Here is a 26328-nt window from a genome sequence, read left to right as displayed (position 1 = left end):
CGTGGTTCCTGCCTCAAGTGATGACAGACTTTGCAGACTTATTTAAAAAGAAAAAATTAAATTAAAAATAAGTAAATAAAAATTGGTAGTAAGTCAACATGACAGTTCACTCAGTATCTTATATTCTGATTATAATGCAATGCTCAAAGATCAAGAACATAAAGGATCAGTCCCCAGTACCATCACACAAAAGAAATATGTCCATATCGTACTTTGATAATGTTTCTCTAATTTGAAGACATGCACAGGACTGGAGAGACGACACAATGCCTAGGAGCTTCCTCTGCATAGCCTAGCAGGCAGACCTGGAACTCAGCAGGTAGACTAGGCTGGACTCACACTCACCTCTGCATCCCACTGCTAAGATTAAAGGCATGTGCCACTACCACCCAGAATACTGTCTTTTTCTCTAACAGTCCTAGCTGTCTGGCCTTGAGCTCCCACAGACCCGCCGCTCTGCCCCCAAGTGCGGGAATTGGGATGTGCCTCCGCCTGGCAGGACTGCTGCCAATTTTTAAAGGCAGATTAGGAAGTGTGGGTTCACCGACAATGGACAAGAGACGGCAGATGCCAGTGCGCGGGTTCAGATCCACAGTGAAGAACTCCGACTCAGTGTGCAGGACTGCACAGGCACTGCAGAGACTCAAAACAGTAACTTACAGGACAAAAGGTGGTATGTGGTTGTAGCCAGCCCTTGGGACAGGGAGTCAGGAGGGGTTTGTTTCAGCTCAAGAATTCAGAGTTATTATGGGCACTACAGCAGGGCCATGATCTTGTGGCGGTCATAGAGAAGATACACAGGAAGGCCGTACCATCCGGGACATGCAGAACCAGCCAGTCATGTTTTGCACAGAAATGAACAGCATGGCAAAGACTGAGAGTTTTTCCTGTTCCCTTCTCCCCATCTAAAGCGTGTGTTAAAGAAAAATCGTCCTGAGCAAGGCATTCCCCACCCATAGCGTTTCACACCAGGTGTGGTGGTGCATTCGGTCATCACAGCACTCAGCAGCAACAGCGCAGGCAGATCTGCAGGAGTGTGGCCAGCCACTGGTATACAGCAAGACCTTGTCCCAAACCCAGCATCTCCTTCTCCCAAAGGAGGGGAGAACGTACGGGGACCCAGGCATGTCGGAAAGGATACAGAGAAGATACCGCACAGCGGGGTGAGTGAACTTGGTATTTTTCAGGTAGCCCAGAAGCTCTAGAGCCGGCTTCCTTACCATCAGACAAGCTTCGCCAAAAGTCTTCACCTAGGCAAAAAGGAGGAGGAGGAAGATGGGTGTGAAATTCTAGCCACTCTAACCACGTGCAGACTGAGACTGACACCACACACCACCGCTCATCCAAATGCAGTTATGAGAGGCTGGGTTGGCACCGAATTTGAAATCAATCCATGTATTTTAGCTAAAGTCTGAGGTACATTGTTTCATATCAAGTAACATAAATAGGTAGCTTTTGATGATTATTTTTAAAAAATTTATTTATTTATGTATTTTATGTATATGAATGTTCTACTTGCACGAATGACAGAAGGCACCAGATCTCATTACAGATGGTTGTGAGCCACCACGTAGATCCTGGGAATGAACTCTTAACTGCTGAGCATCTCCTGCCTGATGATTCTTCTTTCCATGCACTTATTTTGTGAGGATGGGGACAGAAATTCAGCTATGGATTAGCGAACACTACAGTTACTACTGTTTACCTTTTGTTAGCCCCTTAAGTACACTGTAGAACTAGGTAAATATTCTTTTATAAGCAGTACCCTGCACTTACCATATACATACATTTTTTTGTTTTTCTCTTGCTTTTTTACCATAACACAAGATCTCGTGCACAGAGTGAGGACCCTGAAGATCATTCAGCTTCTTCCTCGGAGAGCACTAGGCTGGCAGGTCTGGGCCAGCACAGACAAGGGTTTGCACTGGGACCTCATACTGTAGCCCAGGCTGGCCTATTACTCAACATACAGTCCAAACTGACCCCAAACTTGAAGCAAGTCTTCTCCTGATGATTCTCAAGTGCTGGGATTACAGTTATGTGCCAAAATACCTACATTAAATTCACTTAAAATAATCACCTGAATGCCATGATTCCAGGAATCCTGCTCAGAAATTCACAGAAAAGGGTACTGCAATGTACTTAAGTGGCTAACAAAAGGTAAACAGTAGTAACTGTAGTGTTCACTAGTCCATAGCTGAATTTCTGTCCTTCAGAAATGTCCAAGTTTCTATGTCTCTCATTTAATCCTTTCCCTGACAACTGCCCACTGTACTTTGGGCTTCCCTGTTCTGGTCTCTGTATGAGCACCTACCTGCATCATGTACCTAGGAGGCAGGCCATGAGGAAATACTGTCTTCAGATCCTGGAAGGGGATGCTATAGTACTGGCCCTCATGCTGCTCCCCATGCTTAGCCTGGAAACACAAAGGAACAGGGGCAGGAGGTCAGGGAGTGACTCGGGCTTTGAAAAGAAGGTAGGCTGGGCGTGCAGTCCTAGCACTTGAAGGCTGGAACAGAATTATCTTAAATTCCAGGCAATCTAGGCTATAGAGATCACACCTCAAAAAAAACAAAAAAAACCAACCAAACAAACAAAACCACCACAAAAACAAAAAACCCACAAACCAAAACAAACTAAAAATTCCAACAAAAAAACAAACAAAAAACCACAATAACCAAAAAACAAAACAAAACAAAACCTGAAATCAAAACAAGCCTAAAAATAAGCTAACCACCACAAAGAGCAGCGACTCCTGCCAGGCCACACAGGGGCAAACAGCAACATCTCAGAGCGGGGAAAGGATTTCTTTTAGAATAAGCCCAGGCTGGCCTTGAACGTTCGACAGCAGGCTGCTGTAGCTGCCTGACTGCTGGAATTACATAGTGTGCCACTTGTATTTCCACTGGAAACACAGGCTGCTGAGACAGCAACGTGGCTCAGGGAGTAAACACACTTGCTCCAAGCTTGACAACCTGAGGTCCACATGGTGGAAGGAGAGCAATCCCCAAAAGTTGTTCTGTGATCTCTATATGACACAGGCATAAATCCATTCTCACAACAAATACATCTAATGAAGTGTTGCTATCACCAAATCCAGTGTATGTTATCATATAAATTTGGTGGCCTGACTAATAAAAGTTAGTTGTTCAGCAATTATTGATGGGGACCAACATGATTTCTGCCACCTGGATTCTTTCATGCTATGAAGGGATGCTTCAGACATGTGGTAAGATCATCTGCATGATGCTGTTTCCATAGAAACCCTAAAGGACTTGAAAAATAGCAGTGAAAGACACTTTAGAGTGACTTCATTAATTTATTCTATTTCATTTTGCATCTGTGAGAACAAGTGAAGGTTAACTACAAATTCTAAACATACCCTGATAAAATTATGTTTTGGTAGAGGTATATCTTTTTAAATTTCAACCATCATATTAAGATGGGAAGAATCAGATTGGGAGAAACACACACAAAAGCCGATGGCTTCCTTCACATTAAAGAAAGCACGGCCTGCACTGACTTCATTTTTTTTTTTTTTTTTTTTTTTTTAACTTTTTATTTAACTTTATTATGTTCGTTGGTATGAAGGTGTCAGATCTCATGGAACTGCATTTTCAGACAGTTGTGAGCTGCCATGTGGGTGCTGGGAATCGAACCCGGGTCCTCTGGAAGAGCAGTCAGTGCTCTTAACCGCTGAGCCATCTCTCCAGCCCCCACTGACTTCATTTTTAAGAGACGGTCCAACACTGGCACAGAGAAGAGTCAGGACCCAGGCTATCAGGCTGTGAATCAGAACGAGACGCCAGGAAAGGAAACGTCAGCTCTGGACACCAGTACACGACAAACCTGGGTCCTCAGCACACTACTCAAGGGTTATCCTGCTGCGCTTACCACAGCGAAGATTCTACTGCAACACCAAATGGTCATTAAAGGAAAGCTGCCCCAACTAAAAGATAAATAATTAGTGCCAAAATTATTTCAGAAGGAATTGGATTTAGGTAATTTTTGTTTGTTTGTTTGTTTGTTTGTTTTGAGACAGGCTGGCCTTGAGCTCAACAGAAATCCCCTTGCCTCTGCTGGGATTAAAGGCGGATTAAAGGTGTGCACCACTATGCCCAGCTAATTTAGCGAATTCTTAATTCAGCAAGATTCATGGCACCAGGTGAATTCATTGTTAAGATCACATTAGAGGACCAGTTAGTGCTGGTGCACACCTTTAATCCCAGCACTTGGGAGGCAGAGACAAGTGGATCTCTGTGAGTCCAAGGCCAGCCTGCTCTACAGAGTGAGTTCCAGGACAGTCAGGACTGTTACATAGAGAAACCATCTTGAAAAACAAACCAAACCAACTAAACAAACAAACAAATCACATTAGAAGAAACTTGGACTAACTTTGTACTTTCTCTTTCCCCAGCACTGCAGGTCGAGTGACTCGTCCGGGCCGTCACCTCAGAGTATGAGAACCAGTGTGCTGATGTGGAGAAGGAGTCCACGGCAACGCAGGATATAATCTCTGGAGCCCCCCCACAACTTACCGGGTCACTGTCACTGGTGCGGGAAACAGTTCTGGGACGCTCAGCTGGAACTGGATTGCTCTGAGGTGCTTGGGCACTCACGTGTAAAAAACACCTCAGGTCCAACTACAAAAGGAAAGTTTTTAGTGTCCTAGAGTCATGAGGTTTTTAGATGCTTGTTGTCACACTGAAGAGTCAAGCAATGTCTCTAAACATGACATTAAATACATTTTAGGCCGGGCGGTGGTGGCGCACGCCTTTAATCCCAGCACTTGGGAGGCAGAGGTAGGCGGATCTCTGTGAGTTCGAGACCAGCCTGGTCTACAAGAGCTAGTTCCAGGACAGGTTCCAAAACCACAGAGAAACCCTGTCTCGAAAAACCAAAAAAAAAAAAAAAAAAAAAAAAAAAAAAAAAAAAAACAACAACAAAAAAAAACAAAAACAAACAAAAACATTTTAGTTCTATACAAAATGGATCCTAATAATTTAGTAAATCCAGTCACAGTATTATCCATTTGGTCTGTCTCAGCACATACATTGCTAGGCTAGGGCTCTGTCCTACATGGAAACAAAGATTTCTGTCCCACTGTTCAGGAGTTCAGGGCAGCTACTGATAAGCTAAAATAACTCGGTTTTTGTTTTGGGGAGATGGGGGTCCCAGACCACACTCGCCCCTAGTTTATCACACGCCTGTCTCAGTTTCCCCAGTACTGAGCCTAACCAGCTCTCCTAGCCACACTTACTATTTTGAGTTGAGGTCTTGCTTACCTGCCTGGGCAAGCCTTGCATTCTGGGCCCAGGGACTGCTCTATCTCAGCATTCTGAGAAGCTAGGAACACAGGGTAGGTGTACCCAGGTGCTCAGTTCAGGAAATTTGTGTAATTCACTTGCACCGTGATGCATGATTCCTAATATTGGAACATTCTGAGGCATAAGAAATGAACCCTCAACCAGTGTGCGTCAGTGTGGAGGGTGGTAAGCTCCCCTAGAAGGTTCTTGCTCACTCACAGGATGTATCTGGCACTGAACTCAGAGGTCTGGCTGCCTCTGCCTTCCGAATGCAGGGGTTAAGTTATACCCTCTTTCCTTTCTTTCTGACAGAGTCTGGCCTTCAACTCTAAAGGTCTGGCTGCCTCTGCCCCAGTGCTGCGAGTAAAGGCGTGTGCCGGTAATGATGGCCCACAAACTAACAACCTTCATTAGTGACATGGAATTGAGGGACTATATAGTGTCCAGCTAAGCAAAAAGCTAAGTGAACCACACTCAGGAACTCACAGAATGGTGGTAGAGAAACAGATGGGATCTTTGGAGACAAATACAGGAAAACCCTAGGGAAATCTCAATGCACGGCACATGGGGACGCATGTCTATAAACCAGCATTCAGTAGGGCCAGGAGCCCAAGTCCAGCGCGGGCTGGATGAGATGCTTCCTAAAGAAAAGAGTCCCCGAGCCTTACAAAGGCATGAAATGATTCCAGGTATGAGATTAGGATATGAATTCAAGAGGAACAGAAAAGGGAATTTGAGTGTATAGCCGGAGGAGATGCCTTATAAGTCCCAGCAACTTCTAGAGTGCAGTGACAGATGTGGCCTGAGCGCGGTGAGCTGGAATAAATCCTCCCCTCCCCAGACTGGTTTTGGGCAGGTGTTTAATCACTGTCTGAAAAATCCTACTGAAAATCACAACCAAGCTTCACTTCAAAATCTCTATTCTTTTCGTCATCTTTTGTTTTCAATAAAGTTTTCTTTTACTTTTTAGACAGGGTCTCATTCCTAGGTGTCCTGGAACTGCAGATTAGGCTAGCCTTCAATTCACATAAATTTAACTGTCTGTTCCCCGTCTTGTGGGGCCCAGGGATTGGACGCAGGTTGTCAAATGAAGTGGTATTTCATTTGTATTTTAACACACAAAGCGTGCTGGAAGAACAGAAAAGTAGAACAGCCACACTGGCCAGCTTTACAGACCAGGCAGCTATGACACACACCTTTACTTCCAGTAGCCACATTAGTTGCCATAGAAACCAGGGATTAGTGGTACACACCTTTAATCCCAGAACCAGAGAAGATTATAAAACGGGAGGAGGCAGCTCTCAGTCTCATTCTGAGATTCTGAGAGGCAGTATCGCCATGAGGTCGAGGTAAGAGCCAGTGGCTGGCTGTTTTGCTTTTCTGACCTTCAGGTTGAACCCCAATATCTGTCTCTGGGTTTTTATTATTTTTGTGCTTCAGTAGAGCTTAGTGTCTCAAGCTTTCAATGTTCTGGACTCAGCATTTCAGTGCAGGGATTGCAGGCATGCACACCACATCTGGCACGTCTCTGGGATTGCAGGCATGCACACCACATCTGGCACGTCTCTGGGATTGCAGGCATGCACACCACATCTGGCACGTCTCTGGGATTGCAGGCATGCACATCACATCTGGCACGTCTCTGGGATTGCAGGCATGCACATCACATCTGGCACAGATTCCCAGAGTCCACATAAAAGTGAAAGAACTCATCGTCTTCATTTCCACAGGTACAACCCTCTATATACATCATATACATCAATAATAAATACATTTTTAAAAACATAGAAAACTTCCAGGCAGCGGTGATGCAAGCCTTTGGGAAGCCGAGCAGGTGAACTAATGTGACTTCCAAGACAGCCAGGACAAAGAAACTCTGTCCTGAAACCAAAACCAAAATCAAACAAGTAGGCTAGGGAGCTGGGGACATGGCTCGGTGGTTGAAAGCACCAGCAGCTCTTCCAGAAGACTCTGGTTTATTCCCGCACTCACATGGTAGCTCACGACACCTGGAACTCTGGTCCCAGGTGATCTGCATCCTCTCTGGCCTCCACAGGACCAGGAATGCACAAATGCACAGATACACATGCAGAAAAACAAGTAGACACATAAATAACAGCAACTAAAACATCCCAGCGCCACAAGGTGGCGCTATTTCTACAGTACTCTGATGACTTCTTAGGTAGTTTTCTTCTTCAGTAAATAAGAAGCTAACAAAATGGATTCCTTATGTCTTAAAGAGTTTCTTGAGGCGGGCGGTGGTAGCGCACACCTTTAATTCCCAGCACTCAGGAGGCAGAGGAAGGTGGATCTCTATGAGTTCGAGACTAGCCTGGTCTACAAGAGCTAGTTCCAGGACAGGCTCCAAAACCACAGAGAAACCCTGTCTCGAAAAACAAAAAAAGTTTTTTTAAAAGCCTCATTTCTAGGAAAACAAACCTATGTACAATTCCTTCTGCTTAGTTCCAGAATGGACTTCATACAGTCCCCCAATTACCAGGGAGTCAAACCAGGTCATCCTAAGCCAAACAAAAAACATATACATTTATATATATATTATTTTTATGTGTATGGATGTCTGTGCACCACATATGTCCAATGGTGCCCTCAGAGGACAAAGAGCAAAGGGGTCACCTGGAACTGGAGTTATAGGTGGTTGGAGCCGCCGAGTCAGTGCTGGGGATCAGATAAGCATCTTCAGCCAGTGTTTTTTACCACTGAGCCAGCTCTCCAATTATACCCCCTTTTTGAGACAGGTTCTTTCTATGTAACTCTAGCTGACATGGAACTCACTATGTAAGCCATACTGACCTTAAATTCAGATGTTTGCCATCTCTTCTCCCTGCCCACTGAGATGAAATGCATGCATCACCACACCTGGCCCTTATTTTTTTCTTTCATGTGCATTTTGCCTGCATCTGTGTGTGCCTCATGCTCAAGACCAGAAGAGGACACCTGATCCTCTGGAACTGAAGTCACAGGGCCTCTGCAAGAGCAGCAAGACCTCTTACCTACCAAGCCAACTTTCTTGCCCCAAATGTGTTTTCTTTTGTAATTTTTTTTGTTTTGTTTTGATTCTCTAAAATGGATAGAGACTTTTTATAAATCCCAGGGTAGGAACTGGGAAAAAAAAAAACAAACAGAAAGAAAACAAACACCTCCTTCCAATCCCAAAGATGTACAAGGAGAATGTAAACACCTCCTTCCAATCCCAAAGATATACAAGGAGAACGTTCCTCTGTAGCAACTGGCCCTTCTTCTAGGTCTCATCCTGAGGGTTTCTGGCTCTCAAGCAACCAGGGCTGAGTGATACTCATAAGTGCTGCCCAAGAACCAGACAGCCAGTGTAGTCATGTATCCATGACTACTGAACTGTATGCTTCTGAGGAACATGGAAAGCATGTCATATGTGCACTGGAATGTTTGTTTACACTGTAAGCGTGTCTCTGCCTAAGGAGCCTTCTGATTGCTTTAATAACAGCTAAATGGCCAATAGCTAGGCAGGAGAGAATAGGCAGGACTTCCAGGCAGAGACAGAAAGACAAACTGAGAGGAGGAATCTAGACGTACGATTTTGACACAGGACATATGTTGTGTTTTACTAAGACAAGGTAATCAAGCCATGTGGCAGAACGTAGGTTTAAAAAAATATGGGTAAATTAAGTTATAAGAGCTAGCTGAGAAAAAGCCTAAGGAAGGTCAAGCTTTCATAATTAATAAGTCTCCAGGTATTATTGCAGGCTGGTGATCCAAAAACAGTCCTACAAGAAAGCTTGCGACAGTTAGGCCATCGGCTCTAAAGTCCACCAGCTAGCATCTACACTGGCTTTACAGCTTCATGGCCTGTCTTCTTAATAGGTTATTTATCCATTCTAATTCATAATTTCCACAACTTTCAAACAAGGATATTATATTGTCATAAAGATCAAGAAATAAAGCACACGCGCATGCATGCGCGGACACACACACACACACACACACACACACACACACACACACACACACACACACCTTTAATCCCAGCATTTGGCAAAAGCAGGCAGAATCTTATGAGTTCTAGGACAGCTGAGGCAACACAGTGAGATCGTGTTTAAAAAAACAAATATAAGCCAGGCAGCGGTAGTGCACGCTTTAATCCAGCATTTTGGAAGCAGAAGCATGTGTATCTCTGTGAATTTGAGGCCAGCCTGGTCCAAAATAGTTCCAGGACAGCCAGGACTGTTACACAAAGAAACCCTGTCTCAAGACAGACGTAGAAAGAGACGCGGAGACACTGCGGTCTTCCTCCCTATCCTTGTCACACGCACTTCTATAGACCAATGGTATTTAATGCCTACATTTATATAAACTAACAAACACACACAACAAATATTTGGTAAATAATTAAAGAGAATAAAACAAACCAGTAAGATAACATCTTCCCCTCTAAGCAGACAGGTCAGCCTTGACCCTTCTATCTTAGTCTCCCAAGAGCTTCTATAGACTGTGACACCATGTCCAATGTAGGACTGTCAGGATATATTTTTGTGTTTTTATGTGTGTCTGCTTCAGTGTATGTGCGTGTGTGTGTGTGTGTGTGTAGGTCAGAAAAAAAATGCTAGATTCATTCCCCTTAGACCTGAGGTTCTAAGTGTTTGCTCCACAGATGCTGGGGATCCGAACTTGAATCCCTGCGTTTGTTCAGTGTGAGCTCCTAACTCACGAGTCATCTCTCTGTCCCTATCTTTTTTGAAGGGTAGGATGAGGAGGGCTAGCAGGGTCTCATGTATTCTAGGCTAGACTCAAGTGTGTTACACAACTGAAAATGACCTTGAGTGTCTGATCCTCCTGCCTCCACCTCCAAAGTTTGGATTGCTGATTTCTACTTGTTCAGTTCATGTGGTATTGGAACTCAAACCCAGGACTTCTGGGATGTGAGTTAAGTCCTCTACCGAGTTACATTTCCAGTACAAATGCAGGGCTATCTTGTCCTTCCTTCCCGTATGTCATGTCTGAATTGTCATGTACATGCACGTCTGGAGACGAGGGGCTGATCTCAACTGTTTCCCTTGATTTCTGTCTACCTTGTTATTTTATTTATCTATTTATTTTTGAGGCAGGGTCTTTGAATGGATCTGAAACCTACCAATTTAGCTAGGCCAGCCAGCCCACCCGCCATGCACTGCAAGGGTCTACCTATGTCCATCCTGCCAGTTCTGAGGTTACACACCCACCCCAGCTTTCACTTGAGAGCTGCACGCAGGTCCTCACTCTTGCCTGCCACTACAACTTTACTAACCAAACTATCTGCCCAGTCTCCAGAGACAGCCTTTTTAATATATGATTTTATTCTATTATCAAAAATGTAATGTCAAAAAGCCAACTTGCTTTTCTTTTAACAGTTCACGTTTACAAAACGTTTAAAATGATAATTACCCTACCACATGTTATCTCAAGCACGCTATTTTTGTCTGTTGTTTAGGCAGACTCACTAGGCAGGCTAGGCTGGCCTTGAACTCCCAATCCTCTTGCCTTAGCTCTCCATCACTGGATTCCAGGCACACCTACCTTCAAGCCAACAATTCTGAGAATTTACCTGAAAATGAGAGACGTGAGCAGTCTTTGGGACTTACCTTCTGGACCCTGGAGTAAAGCCTTGTTATTCCTGTCAGCATTGTCTTTGCTCTCTTAAAAAAAATAAAGAGACAGAGAAAAAAGAAGGTAAGCCACTATTAAAAGATATTTGCAATATGAAAACCTGATACTATCTAGATATATGAAAATCATCTATGAATCAACAGACTAGGCAAAACACAAGAATAAGCATTTCACTCAGGAAACATTATGGGTAATAACTTTAATATCATAAGTCATAAGAATGAAATCAAAACCTCAATAATGAGATGCCAATCATAAACCCATCCACCATCTTAAGAAAAATAAAAAAGTGCCACGCCAATTGTTAAATCCAAATGTATGGGAGGAAAAATCAACCTTTACAGAGTTGAAGATTCAGCTGGGCGATGGAGCCGTACAGCTTTAATTCCAGCACTTGGGATGCAGAGGATCTCTGTGAGTTCAAGGTCAGCCTGGGCTACAAAGAGAATTCTAGGACAGCCAGGGCTGTTACACAGAGAAACCCTGTCTTGAAAAACAAACCAAAAAGGAAAGATTCTAGTACCCAGCTATTCTATTCCTTTGTATTCTAGAAAACTACTTAAGAATCCACATGGGAAAATACTGAAGAGTTTATTGTAGAGCAGTCTGAAGTATCCGAAACTCTGAAATCAGAAAATGTCCACTGATGAAAGAGAATAGTCACAGAAACAGCAAGAAAGAAACTAAGATATGGATTAACTTCAAAAATAAATACTGGCTAGGCATGATGGTGGACACCTTTAATCCTAACACTAGGGAAGCAGGGGCAGTGGATCTCTCTGAGCTCCCAGCCTGGTTTACAGAGTGAGTTCCGGGACAACCAGGACTACACAGAGACACCTTGTCTCAAACAAACAAACAAAAACTAATACCAAGTGAAAATCATTATAACTAGCTTTAAATAAATGTCAAAAGCATGTATTAGGCTGAGGCGGGAAGATCTAAATTTCAAGGTCACCAGGGATAAACAACACCCACCTAAAACAAAACACACAAGCGATCCTGAAGGCGTAAGTCACAAACAATGCCACACCAATTTGGAATTATGATTAATAGGGTGGTATGGGGAAAAAACTTACAGATCGCCGTCCCAGACAACAGCCCTCTACACAACCAGGAAGGGAGTCTAGTCGCCGGCGGAGCAGGGAGTGAAGAGAGAAAGGAGAGGGAAGTGGCCACTTTTTTAAAGGGAGAGAGACCACGCCCCAATGGGCTGGTATCTCAGCGGCTATAGGCTGGAGGAGTGGGAGGACCTCCTGCAACACCTCCCCCTTTTGTTTAAATAAGAGAGTTCTAAACCTATTATGAAATTATATACAATAAGTACATATATCCTATTCTAACTAGCTTAGGTCTTGTATAATAAATAACTTGGCCAAGTCATGAGAGAAAGTAACTACATTTATATAGTCTTCAACCCCATCAAAGATCTGAGAAGGGAAATAACGTTACCTGGGTAATTAGGAAGTTCAGTAAAACAACTTCCAAAACATGCAACAAATCACAGAGACAACTAGCTACCTGGGCAATCACCCAAAGTCACGTTAGCAGCATTGAAGCAACCAACTTTGGCTAAGGCCTAACATAACTGACATACCATTTTCAAAGGCAAGCAACTTTTCAAAACTATCTTACCCTGTCTTGGCAGGATATGACAGTCCTGTTTTATCCATTGATGCATGCTCTGTATCTCTGTCAGTGGTTGAGGTATGGGCATTTCTTTGCCCAAAGGCCAGTTCTGCCAAAAAGAAAGGCTCCAGGTGGAGTGTCTTTGGTGCTCAACATTCTCTCGGGAATAGAGTGGTGTTGCCAGGAGCAATTGTGTCTCACTACCACAAAACTCTGAGTTAGATTAAAGGCCATTTTCTACAGCTCTTTGAAGAAGTTGAAGATCATCTATCTATACTGAGTATAATCTCTATATATCTAAAGAACCTGATTAGTCTAATTATAAATGACAAACTTAGATGACTATTAATCTATATAATTCTCAATATCTATCTAACTTAAAGACTAAGAAAATAAACAACTGTGAAACAAATGAGGACAATGACCTCCAAATATAAACAATGTACAAATATACATTGCAGTAGGTAAATATATATCAATACACAAATATTATATAAGTATCTTAATCAGAGGTAGAAATGTACACTGCAATATGGTAAGTATATACAATATATATATCAATACAATATATGTCAATACATAAAAAAATGTTTTAAACAGAGGTAGAAACATGCATGCATACAATAGTCAATATAATTTAACTTTGTATCAATATACAAGAATCTATACCAATATTTGTCTAAAAACAGTAACTCACAATTACAAATCTATTATCCCATCATCCCTCTTTTTTTTTTTCAAAATGATCCCTGAGCTTATAAAATTCCTCCCCCAACCCTCAATCGTATACTAATTATAATCAACCCCTAAATGATGTCCCTAAACCCAAGGGCAAACTTTACTGGGAGAGGGGACGTCGTCCTCTAGAATTACTTCCAGCTGTCATAGGGGCGACGTTCTTTCTGGGGGATCCTGTGAAAGTAAAATGATGGTTAAATTTCAAGATCAATGTCTTTTAAAATTGCCAATAGTCTCTGGGTATTTTGTGCAGGTCTGGCCAAAATGTTGTATAAGATGTGCACCATTTCAGCTAACCAAGTTGGAACTGTCTTGTGCAGCTGGTACCCAAAGCAGGTCTTGTAGTAGCGCTATCAGTATCATGACGTCATATCAACCAGGTGGAGTTGTTGTTATGGGGCCCCATCTTCTTCCTGGAAACTTCAAATGTCATTTCAAGAAAAACTCATTGTTCATTGTGAAAAACTTAAACATTAATCATATAAACATATATAGACATATATATATATATATTCACTGAAAGGCATGATAGGTATATTCAATGAAAAGTATGATAGATATGAAGAAAAGCAAAGATGTTTTCTAAACTCATATTTCTTTCTGTCCCATATCATGGCTCTTGACATGAGACAGAAACTCCAGAAACTCTGGGTTTTTCTCTTACTAACAGGCTTGGAATTGGAGAGGGACTGAGCCAGAGTCCAACTTCAAAACCAGCTTTATAAATTTAGAAATATGGTTTAATATATTTTACTTACACAACTCATTCAGTTTTCTTGATATTTCCTATTGGGCAGGTATTTTTCCATCTGCCAGTATCCAAACATCCAGGGTCCCTTGAATTTTTCAAAGATGAGTGTTTTCCTGTGGAGATAAGAACAAAACCCTGCCCCCATTCTATATGTTTTTCTTACCACCTGTATGAATATCATCATTGTGGATGAGTTGTCATTTCTCCTTTCCAAGAGGTTTCTCCTCTTCAAATTGAAACTTTATTAATTTTGATGGTATCCACAATTTTTCTTCTCCTGTGGAAACAAGAGCAAAATCCCTTCCCCAACGTAGCACATCTCCTGGCTTCCACTGAGAGGTCAGCACATCTTTGAAATAAATCGGTTGATTTAGTTCAGCAGACTTTTCCATTATCCAATGTCTTTCTGCTGCTGTCGTTCCTTTCTCATTAGCGTTAAGAAAATTCAAGGTTAATAAAGCATTATGTAATCTATTTCTGGGGGTATTTTCGGTCCCTTTCTGTTTGTTCAGCATGTCCTTTATAGTATGATTTGATCTTTCTATAACTGCCTGACCTGTAGGATTATTTGGTATACCTGTAATGTGTTTTATATTATAATAATCAAAAAAGCATCTCATTTTCTTAGATACATATGCTGCACCATTATCTGTCTTTATTTGTGCAGGTATACCCATGATGGCCATAACTTCCAATAAATGTGTGATTACTGAATCAGCCTTTTCTGAGCTCAGGGCAGTAGCCCATTGAAAACCTGAATACGTGTCTATGGTATGGTGTACATATTTTAATTTACCAAATTCCATAAAGTGGAACACATCCATCTGCCAGATTTCATTTCTCTTAGTACCCTTTGGGTTACTCCCTGCAGGCAACGGTGTTTGATTATAGAAAGAACAAGTAGGACATCTCTTTATAATGTCCTTAGCTTGTTGCCAAGTAATGGAAAATTCTTTCTTTAGGCCTTTACTATTGACATGATGCTTCTTATGAAATTCTGAGGCCTGCAACACACTTCCAATCAATAATTGATCAATCTCAGTGTTGCCTTGGGCTAGAGGACCAGGCAGACCTGTATGGGACCGGATGTGTGTTATGTACATCGGACAAAGCCTGTTCCTGATTATGTCTTGTACCTGGATAAACAATGAAGTCAACTCTGTGTCATCTGGTATAAATTCAGCGGTTTCAATATGCAAGATAACTCTTTCTGCATATTGTGAATCTGTAACTATATTAAGTGGTTCTTTAAAATCCCTTAATACCATAAGAATGGCATATAATTCTGCCTTCTGGACAGAATTATAAGGGCTTTGTTCCACCTTACTCAATTCTTCTGACTTGTAACCTGCTTTCCCTGATTTATTTGCGTCGGTATAGAACGTATGGGCTCTAGTTATTGGAGCATCACGTACAATTCTAGGAAGAATCCAAGAAGTTCTTTTTATGAGGTTAAGTCTACCACTTTTGGGATAGTTGCTATTAATTTCTCCCAAAAAATTAGCACAAGCTCTTTGCCACGGTTCATTGTCTTCCCATAACTTATTTATTTCTTCAGTAGTAAACGGCACTATAATTTCTGCTGGGTGTATACCTACTAGTTGACGAAGTCTCAGCTTACCTTTTATAATTAATTCAGAGACTTTTTCCACATAAGTTTTTAATTTTTTACTTGGTTTATTAGGTATAAATATCCACTCTAAAATAATATCTTCCCTCTGCATTAGAATCCCTGTAGGAGAAATTCTGGAAGGCAATATGACTAGGATGCAGCTAAGATTTGGGTTCACCCTATCCACATGTGCCTCCTGTAATTTTTCCTCAATCATTGTCAGTTCCTTTTCTGCTTCAGCTGTCAGTTTTCTTGGACTATTCAAATCTTTATCACCATCTAAGATTTTGTTTAAATGCACTATTAGATCAGGTGTTATCCTAACAGCTGGTCGTAGACTGGAAATGTCTCCTAACAATCTTTGGAAGTCATTAAGAGTCTTTAACCGGTCTCTCCTAATTTGTGCCTTTTGCATTTTAATTTTCTCTAACCCTCTTCTGTAACCTAGGTAATTAATAGAATTTCCTCTTTGAATCTTTTCAGGGGCAATTTGTAATCCCCACCTAGGCAAGACTTTCTTTACTTCTTCAAACATCCTTTCTAAAGTATCTTTATTTGAATCAGATAACAAGATGTCATCCATGATAAATTATGGACTTGGGGAATTGTTTACGAATTATTTCCAATGGCTTGCTTACAAAATATTGGCACAATGTAGGACTATTGAGCATACCCTGTGGGAGGACAGTCCACTGATATCTCCTATTAGGCTGAGAATTATTATAAGTAGGTACTGTGAAGGCAAATTTTTCTCTATCCTTTTCTTGTAACGGTATAGTGAAAAAACAATCTTTCAAATCAACAACTATAAGAGGCCATCCTTTTGGTAACAGAGACGGCAAAGGAATTCCAGATTGTAGTGGGCCCATAGGTTGAATTACTTTGTTGACAGCTCTTAGATCTGTCACCATTCTCCATTTACCAGATTTCTTTTTTACAACAAACACAGAAGAATTCCAAGGGCTGGTTGATTCTTCAATATGGTGAGCATCTAGTTGCTCTTGCACCAGCTGTTCCAATGCCTGTAGTTTATCTTCAGCTAGAGGCCACTGTTTGATTCATATTTGATGTGGGAGTGTCATATATCAATCTGTTGATTTCATTGGCTAAGCAATAAAGAAACTGCTAGGCCCATTGGATAGGCCCACCCTTAGGTGGGTGGAGTAAACAGAACAGAATGCCGGGAGGAAGAGGAAGTGAGGTCAGACTCCACAGCTCTCCTCTCCAGAGCAGACGCTAGAGAGAGACGCCATGCTACCTGCTCCAGGGAAGACGCATGCTATGAAGCTCTGACCCAGGATGGACTTAGGCTAGAATCTTCCCGGTAAGCGCACCTAGGGGCGCTACACAGATGATTAGAAATGGGCTAAATTAATATGTGAGAATTAGCCTAGAAGAGGCTAGATAGGAATGGGCCAAAGCAGTGTTTAAATGAATACAGTGTCTGTGTAATTATTTCGGGGCATAAGCTAGCCGTGGGGGCGGCCGGGTGCCGGGAAAATAGCCCGCTGCCCCCTATTACTACACATATTGGCTTCTCAGTTAGCCATTTTAAAAGTAGGGCTGTTGGTACCTCTAAAGGTTTGGTATTTGCTGTATGTTCTTGTATAGCCTGAATGGCTGGTGACCTTTTTCCATAATACCTCATCATATCCTTCCCAGAATTATGAGCTCCTGGAACTACAGGAATGTTAATTTGGGTATTCCATTGCTGTAGCAGGTCACGGCCCCATAAATTTATGGCAATATTGGCTATATATGGCTTTAGTCTTCCTATTTGCCCTTCGGGCCCTATGCATTCAACCCATCTTGTGCTTTGTTTTACACGAGATAGAGTTCCAATTCCCAGGAACTGAACATCTACCTCTTGAAGAGGCCAATTCGGACGCCAAGATTCTGGGGTAATGATACTTACATCCGCACCTGTGTCTAATAAGCCTTCAATAAAAGTGCCATTTATACAGACTCTTAGCTTTGGTCTTTGATCATTAATAGAAGTCTGCCAAAATATACGTTTACTCTGTCCTACTGGGTTTTTTGACTCATCCTCCACACGTAATTCATCATTTAGACCAGTATTACTTTTTACAGCAGAAATTGGAGCTTTTAATTTTCTTGGTGAGGCACGTTCTCCACTGTGACTGGGAATGACTGGGCCACTGTTGGCTTGGGGGCCTGCGAGAGGCCCCTCAAGGAGTTTCCCGACGGTATCGGATTGCCCCGTCTGTCTGTTGTTGACCTGCATTCGTTGGACCAATGCCGGCCTTTACCACATCTCCTACATATACCTGAAGGCCGAGGTCTCCTATTTTTGTCATTCCCAGAAGAGATATTATTCCTAAAAATTCTTCGCCTGCAATCCCTTTGTAAATGTCTTAATTTACCACAATTAAAACACCTGGCAGTTTGATGTCTCCTCATTGCTTTGGAAATCGCTTCTCCTACCCAAGATTAATCATTATAGCTAAACGTCTCAACATTCATCGTATGCTGAATCCATTCATCCATAGGTGCTGATCTAGACTTTAAAGGCCCAATTATCTTTTTGCATTCTATGTTTGTATTCTCAAAAGCTAGAGATTCAAGAAGTATTCGTCTAGCTTCTGGGTCTGTTACCCCTATGTCCAGAGCCTTAATTAATCTTTGCAAAAAGTCAATAAAGGGTTCTCTCTGCCCCTGCCTAATTCTGGTATATGATTCAACCCTTTTTGCTGGATCTTGTATCCTATTCCAAGCATTTAAAGCTGCTTGGTGACATAGACACAGTACGTCATCGTCATAAAGAGCTTGGACCTGTGGATCAGCATATTCTCCTGCACCAAGAATTTGATCTTGGGAAACCTCAATACCTTTTGCTCTTCCTTGCTGTTCTTTATGTTTGGATTCTTCTCTGAAATAAATTCCAAACATCAAGGAAGGTCCATTATCTAAAACTGCAGACACTAACTGATGGAAATCATGGGGGGTAGCTCTAGCATTAGAAGCCCAAGTCTTTATCATTTCCTTTACATATGCATTGTGCAAGCCAAAATTAACAACAGCTTGCTTAATTTCTTTCAGATCATTCATTGCTATTGGCGTCCATCTAGCTTCTCTGACTCCCTTTGAGCCTTTAGAAGTTGACGCTTTGTCAGAATTAAGTATAGGGTATGTTGCTAGAACCCTGGGTAAGCCAGTTCTAATAGCTGGTGGAGGCATTGTATCCTGTCCTTGTGCCTCCTTACTCTGTTCACCAGCTGCAATCATTTCTCCAATCTTTTCAAATCTTTTTATCATTGTCTCTCTTAAATCCTGAATCTCCTGACCTGTATATATTTCCAGTGATTTCACTGAATTTTTTGGTCCCCATTCTGCACCTGTGATTCCAAAGCCTTAATTTTTTCCTTCAAAGATAACATGTCCTCCTTAAACTTTTCTTGTATATCATGTAGATTCCCATCTTGGAGGTACATTCTGTCTGTTACCTTATCAAAACGTTGTGATAAAGTCTGAAGGTCAAATTCAACAGCCTGAACCCTTTCAGGTAACTTTCTAATACCCTTGGATATGGAATCAATTTTGTCTGTCATAGTATCCACTTGTTCAGATAACCTCTGATTTTCAATCATTTTAATCCTGTCAATTAGTTGTTCATTATTAGTTCGTAAAGATTCTATCGTTCTTAGGAGTGCCATATTCTTCTGTTCATTATTAGTTTGTAAAGATTCTATCGTTCTTAGGAGTGCCATATTCTTCCTTAATGATAGAATATGGAAAAGAAAACTGAAACCTAGTAACAAGCAAATTAAGGTGTCCCCATAATCATATAAACCTTGTATGATGTAATCCATTGTATTAGTAAATATAAATTTACTAATCCATTGTATTAGTGAAAACAAAGCAGTAAAATTTGCATTAGAAACGAAAACTGCCATATTACCTATTATCCAGAAGGTGGCGCTGTTGCCGTGTCACGATGAAAACGGGGTCCTGTTTCAGTGCCTTAGTAGATGTTAAAAACTGGAAAATGCAAGTTTCTCAACAAAGTAAATATAATTAAATCAATTCCAGAGACGGAACCAGAAACCCAGAATCCAGGGGTAGAGAAGAGCAACCTGGAAGCAGCTTATGCCTCCACGTGACAGAGTCACCCTGAGGGGTTGCAGCTTTCAGCAACCACGTGCTCTGGTTCGCGCCACTTAAGAGCTGTGCTTGCAAGGGAGATTTAAAAACGACTCAGAAAAGAGCAAACCACTTGGGCAGAGACTACGCGGGCCTGTGGAGTTTAAATCCACTTGGGGAGGCCAAGGCCGCCGCTGCAAGGCACAGGCGGTGGCTGAGGAAGGGAGGCTCCCGCCAAGCCGAACTTGCGGCCGGCAGCCGAGCAGGGAAAGGAGAGGTTCTAAAACCAAACATTGGGCGCCAACTGAAGGTGTAAGTCACAAACAATGCCACACCAATTTGGAATTATGATTAATAGGGTGGTATTTATTTAAAGGGGAAAAAACTTACAGATTGCCGTCCCAGACAACAGCCCTCTACACAACCAGGAAGGGAGTCTAGTCGCCAGTGGAGCAGGAAGTGAAGAGAGAGAGGAGAGGGAAATGGCCACTTTTTTAAAGGGAGAGAGACCACGCCCCAATGGGCTGGTATCTCAGCGGCTATAGGCTGGAGGAGTGGGAGGACCTCCTGCAACACGATCCCTCCAGCTTCACTTGATATTTGCAGGGCACACACGCAGCAAAATGGAATCAGAAAGGCAAATGAATGCTATGAACATCTAGAATACCGATGACACATAGGGAGGAAGGAAAGGGAAGTAAAGGGGAAAGACACACTGGAAATTGGTAATCATCAATTTACAATACCGGATAATGGATATCTAAGTATATATTTTACTATACTATTAGTCTTTTTGTATTGTTTTGAGACAGGGTCTTACTATATAGCCCGGCCGACATGGAACTCACTATGTAGATCCCCAAACTGTCTCCAGTGAGAGCCATCACACTCACAGGGTCTTGCTGTCTGTGGGTGTAACAAAGAGCTCCGGCAGAGCATCTGAGGAGACAGGTGTACCGTGGTTTATAGCTCCAGAGGCATATGGGAGGTAGAGGTGGGGAGACAGGCACAGACAGAGAAGGCATAGTGGCAGAGAGAGACCTGGCTGACCTCTGTCTCCCAAGTGCTGGGGTTAAAGCATGCACCACTACCGTTCGGTTTATACCATGAGTTTTTTTTTTTATTTTTATATCATGTCCTAAATTTCGGTTTATACCTTGAGTTTTTTTTAATTTTTATATCATGTCCTAAATTTATCCTTTTGGGTGCTGAAAACATTTAATTAGAAAGAAACTTAAACTATAGTATTTCCTTAAGACCCCAGCAGAAGCAGATATAGTGCCTCATGCTTGTAGCTCTAGCTCTTGAGATGTTGAAGCTGAAGGGCTTCTTTGACTCTGAGGCAAGCCTGAACAAACAAACAAACAGACCTGATACCCAGTGTCAGTCTGAAACCATGGAAGACACCACACCAAAAATACTCGTTTTTTTTTTAAGTATACATATCCCTACAATAAAGTTCAATGAATAAATGACAGCATTTTACTAAATGCCTTATTTAAATAAATAGAATCATAATAAATAATTTACATAAATGTAGTTTCCCCCCTTTCCAGATGGGGTGTCACTATACAGTTTAGGCTGGTGTCTAATTCATGGTCCTCTTGCCTCTGAGCAAGCATTCAGACAGATCTCCTTCAAAATATCTTAATGTACCTTCATCTTCATTTAGATGAAGCACTTTCTACCACCTCTTTGGCATATCTGAACTCCCAGCATTATTACCCTCTCTCTCTTTTTAAATTAAATTTCATTTTTTTTCTCTCTAAATCTCTGGTTTTCCTCAAAATCACAGAGTGCACGCTATCTGCCTCTGCCCCCCCCCCCCATGGTGCATATGCTGGGATTAAAAGCATATGCACCATCATACTAGGCTCCAGCATCACCATCATACTAGGCTCCAGCATCACCATCATACCAGGCTCCAGCATCACCATCATGCCATGCCAGGCTCCAGCATCACCATCATGCCATGCCAGGCTCCAGCATCACCATCATGCCATGCCAGGCTCCAGCATCATTACTCTTAAGCTTCGATCTTTAATTAACGAAGGGCGACTTGACAGTCTCCAGTGCTGCCACTGTTTATCTGATACCTAAACGACTACTAGCTGGCAGCATGGCAGAGTGAACATGGTGGGAAACAAAGGTTCAGGTCCAGGAAAGATGGGGCGCCACAACCCAAGAGTTCTACAGGTCCAGGAAAGATGGGGCGCCACAACCCAAGAGTTCAACAGGTCCAGGAAAGATGGGGTGCCACAACCCAAGGGTTCTACGGGTCCAGAAAGATGGGGTGCCACAACCCAAGAGTTCAACAGGTCCAGGAAAGATGGGGTGCCACAACCCAAGAGTTCTACAGGTCCAGGAAAGATGGGGTGCCACAACCCAAGAGTTCTACAGGTCCAGGAAAGATGGGGTGCCACAACCCAAGAGTTCTACAGGTCCAGAAAGATGGGGCGCTACAACCCAAGAGTTCAACAGGTCCAGAAAGATGGGGTGCCACAACCCAAGAGTTCAACAGGTCCAGGAAATATGGGGTGCCACAACCCAAGAGTTCTACAGGTCCAGAAAGATGGGGCGCTACAACCCAAGAGTTCATCAGGTCCAGGAAAGACGGGGCGCTACAACCCAAGAGTTCAACAGGTCCAGCAAAGATGGGGCGCTACAATCCAAGAGTTGATCAAGTTCATCAGAATGGTATTCAAATTTGCAAACTGCTCATTGCTATAATTTTGAACCATGGTTGACTTTGAATTTTTTAAAAATATTTATTTATTTATTACGTATACAATATTCTGTCTGTGTGTATGTCTGCAGGCCAGAAGAGGGCACCAGACCTCATTACAGATGGTTGTGAGCCACCATGTGGTTGCTAGGAATTGAACTCAGGACCTTTGGAAGAGCAGGCAATGCCCTTAACTTCTGAGCTATCTCTCCAGCCCTGACTTTGAATTTTTTAAAGATTTTCTTTCCCAGCAATCAGGAGGCAGAGGCAGGCGGATCTCTGTGAGTTCGAGGCCAGCCTGGTTTACAAGAGCTAGTTCCAGGACAGGAACCAAAAGCTACGGAGAAACCCTGTCTCGAAAAATCAAAAAAAAAAAAAAGATTTTCTTTTTTATGTCTATAAATGCTTTAACTGCATGTATGTATATGTACTATATTTGTACCTGATGCTAACAGAGACCAGAAGAGATCTCCTGGAACTGGAGTTATAGATGGTTGTGAGCCACATGGGAGTGCTGGAAGCTGAACCAGGTCGTCTGTAAGAGCAACAAGTGTTCTCTTACCTGCTGAGTCATCTCAATAGCCCTATTGTTGACCTTGGGTGACTGAATTTATGGAAAGCAAATTCTTCCACAGGTAGAGATTCCTGTACTTCAATGTAACCACAGCTACATAGCATTGACTGAATAAGTAAATGAAATCTCTTGGTAATTATTACTTTATACCTACTACAACACAAATTATTAAATCAATAACAGTAACAAGAGAGTTGTACTAATACCAGCAAATACCATGAACAAACACACAAACCAGCCTGGAGAGATGGCTCAGTGTGAAGAGCATTGCTGCACTGCAATGCACTCAGGCTTGAAGCTCAGCACTGCACAGCAGCTTACAACAGTCTGGAATTCCGGTGCCATGGGATTGGGTGCCCCTTCCTAGACTCCATGTGTACCAGACATACATGCAAAACACAATATTTTTAATACAAGATGTATTTTCATCTTATGTCTATGGGTGTTTTGCCTGCATGTTTGCAAGGGCATTGCATGCATGCCTGGTTCCCACGTCTCAATCATGGGTGGTTGTGAGCTGCCACACTGGTATTGATAATCACATACCGTTTTAGTTACCATTTACTTTTTAATAAAGAAATCAATTAATTCCTTAATTCAGTCACTCAAGAAAAACGTGAAGTACTCCCATGTGCTCACTCATGCAGTGTACAGAGGCGACAAGACTGATGTGGTTTCTACTGGCCTGCCCTCCCCCTTCTTTTTGAGATGGGGCCTTACTATGGAACCTTAGCTGTTTTGAACTCATGACATGGACCAGACTGGTCTGGAACTCACAGAGTTCCTTGTGCCTAGACCCCCTGAATGCTGGAATTAGAGGCAGGCTCCACCAGCTCCTACTTCCCTTTCACCTGCAGGGCTCCAGGGCTCTTTTGCTAGACATGGAAACCACAGCCCTAAAGCATCACCTCCCGAGATATCTGGCGAATACTAACTAGTCCTATAAAATGAACCAAAGGACTATGGTCAAAGACATCTGAGAAATAATGCACTCATTAACTTTTGATAAATTTAAAATATATATCAAAATTCTTAGGGAAAACTATAATAAAGACCCTTGATTTTATATCCTTGCTTCCTTTCTTATTTTGAGGCAGAGTCTCATATAGCTCAGGCTAGCTTCAAACTTGCTATGTAGCCAATGATGGCCTCTACCTCCCAAGTACCAGATCAGCAGGTTTGTGCCACTGTGCTGCAAAGAGACTTCCCTTTAAACTGCAACCCAGACTTATCCAGCTGAGAATCCCTTTACTGCAGAGCAGCATCAGCACCACTGCAGGTTAGGGTGGAGGCAGCTGCTATGGGGCAGGGCTGTAGCTCGGAGTGTGGGTTCAAGCCCATGGGCAAACCCTTCACCACTCACAGGCTGGAGCATAGCTCTGTCTAATGTGTTACCTCTTCTACTTAATTCTCTTGGTCTTTACAAAGTCTCCATTAAGCTGGGCAATAGTGGCACACACCTTTAACTTGGGAAACAGAGACAGGCGGAACTCTGTGAGTCCGAGACAAGCCTGGTTTACAGAGCAAGTTCCAGGACAGACTCGGCCACAGGAGTACTGCTGTGAGATCAGCACTGGCCTGGGCTACAATGTGAGTTCCATGTTAGCCTGAGGTACTGAGAGATACCCTGTCTCAAAAACCAAAATCAAGCTCTACCCGCCCCCCCCCCAGCCAAACCAAAAAACAAACAAACACCACAAAGTCGCACCATAGGGCTGGGAAGTAGCTCAGCTTGTACAGTGCTTCCTTACCAAGCACAGAGTCCTAGATTCCCTCTCCAGCACTGCATAAAACAGGCACCTGAGAGGTGGAGGCAAGTTCAAGGTTAACCTACACTACTTGAGACCCTGTCTCAATCATCCTATAGTAAACTACGTTTTGTTTAGCCTTTACAGTAATAATGTCAGGGATCAGCTCAGGGCCTTGTGTGTGTCAGACCAAGGCTCTAATGAAAGACACGCCCAGCTTGCTTGCTTGTTTGCTTGATGTATTCATAGGCAGGGTTTCATATTGGGTGCAGACTGGTCCTGAATTCTTGGCAATCCTCCTGCCTCAGCCTTCCAAATGCTGGGATTACAAGTGTGAGGCACTATGCCTGGCTCCAAATTACATTTTCAATCATTTCAAATAATTATAAGGACGGCTAGGTGTGGTGATGCATGGCTTTGAGCCTGTACTTTGTAAATTCAAGGCAGCCTGCTCTACACAGCAAGGTCCAGGCTACTTGCTGCTTCACAGTGAGACCTCATCTCAAAACAACTAGATAAGCAGAAAATAAAATCATACTGACAAATTAGAATCGGGGCAGGGCTGCCATTCCACAGGCTCCAGACAGCCCTTGTCATTACTTTACCTTCCCTTCTCATGGATCTCTCCCGTTTTTGAAATCTGCAACTTCATTTTGCTCACATTACATCATTGCGATTTGGAGTTTTCTGTGTCTCTGATGAGCAGCCACAATCTTATTTGTAGTTTTTTATTTATCACATCATTTTTTTATGTGATATATAGATTTATTACATAATCTAGCAGAATCATATTATGTGGGAAATTATTCTGTCCATCCTATCATTGTTGTTCTTGGGGGGTTATTGTTGTAGGTTGTCTATTTTTGCTTTTGAGACAGGACCTCATAGATAGGCTTGGCTAGTCTGGGACTCACAGAAATCCATCAGACTCTGCCTCCCAAATCTGGGATTAAGGGCATGTGCCACCATGCCTGGTTTATGTATGTTAAAAAGCAAACAACAACAACAAACCCCTTTATTTTTAGTGTGCATGTGACAACTCTGTGGAAACAGTCCTTTCCTCCATAACACAGATTATGGGGATCGAACTAATGTCACCAGCCTTTCGTAGCACGCGCCTTCACCCACTGAGCCGTCTCAGCCCAGTCACTCTTATCTCTGCCAGTTCAATAGCTGAAGATCCATCCATTCCATGGGGTGCCCTCCCCCACCCAGGGGTTCTCTGTGTAGCACCACCACCACCCAGTCAACGAGGTGCGTTTTAGTGAACACGCTATTGTTTCTGGTAGGTTCTCAGGAATACACAAAAAAAACCCAGAATATTATTTTACTTGCCTCTACTTAGCTGACATGCATACATAAATTGGTGTACTTATTGAAAGTTACTGGAATTCAGAAACCATTTCAGAGTGCATTGCATATACTGGTGACCAAATTAAATGTGGTGTTTTGGTTTGGGTTTGGGGGTAGCTCAGTGGTTCCATGCTTGTTTATCAATTCTAAGAGC

General features: G+C 42.5%; 1 protein-coding gene across 5 annotated transcripts in view; it reads right to left on the bottom strand.

The window, feature by feature from the left end:
- The window catches only part of Dap3 (death associated protein 3), a 37815-nt gene that overhangs the window by 7505 nt on the left and 3982 nt on the right, over positions 1–26328 (bottom strand). For 4 of the 5 annotated variants that reach the window (XM_075978542.1, XM_075978543.1, XM_075978539.1 and 1 more), the window contains exons 2-6: positions 10919–10972; positions 4539–4643; positions 2315–2416; positions 1142–1250; positions 813–905 (exon numbers count right to left, since the gene is read on the bottom strand). In XM_075978542.1, the coding sequence (XP_075834657.1) occupies positions 813–905; positions 1142–1250; positions 2315–2416; positions 4539–4643; positions 10919–10960 (451 nt within the window). In that variant the 5' untranslated portion in view covers positions 10961–10972. The remainder of the gene's footprint in view (positions 1–812; positions 906–1141; positions 1251–2314; positions 2417–4538; positions 4644–10918; positions 10973–26328) is intronic. The other variant, XM_075978541.1, reaches the window with a different exon arrangement.

This window comes from Microtus pennsylvanicus, chromosome 7 (genome assembly GCF_037038515.1).
Source record: "Microtus pennsylvanicus isolate mMicPen1 chromosome 7, mMicPen1.hap1, whole genome shotgun sequence".
NCBI classification, from domain to species: Eukaryota; Metazoa; Chordata; class Mammalia; order Rodentia; family Cricetidae; genus Microtus; species Microtus pennsylvanicus.
Note: the sequence above shows the minus strand (reverse complement) of the source record. Positions and strands in the feature narration are given on the sequence as shown.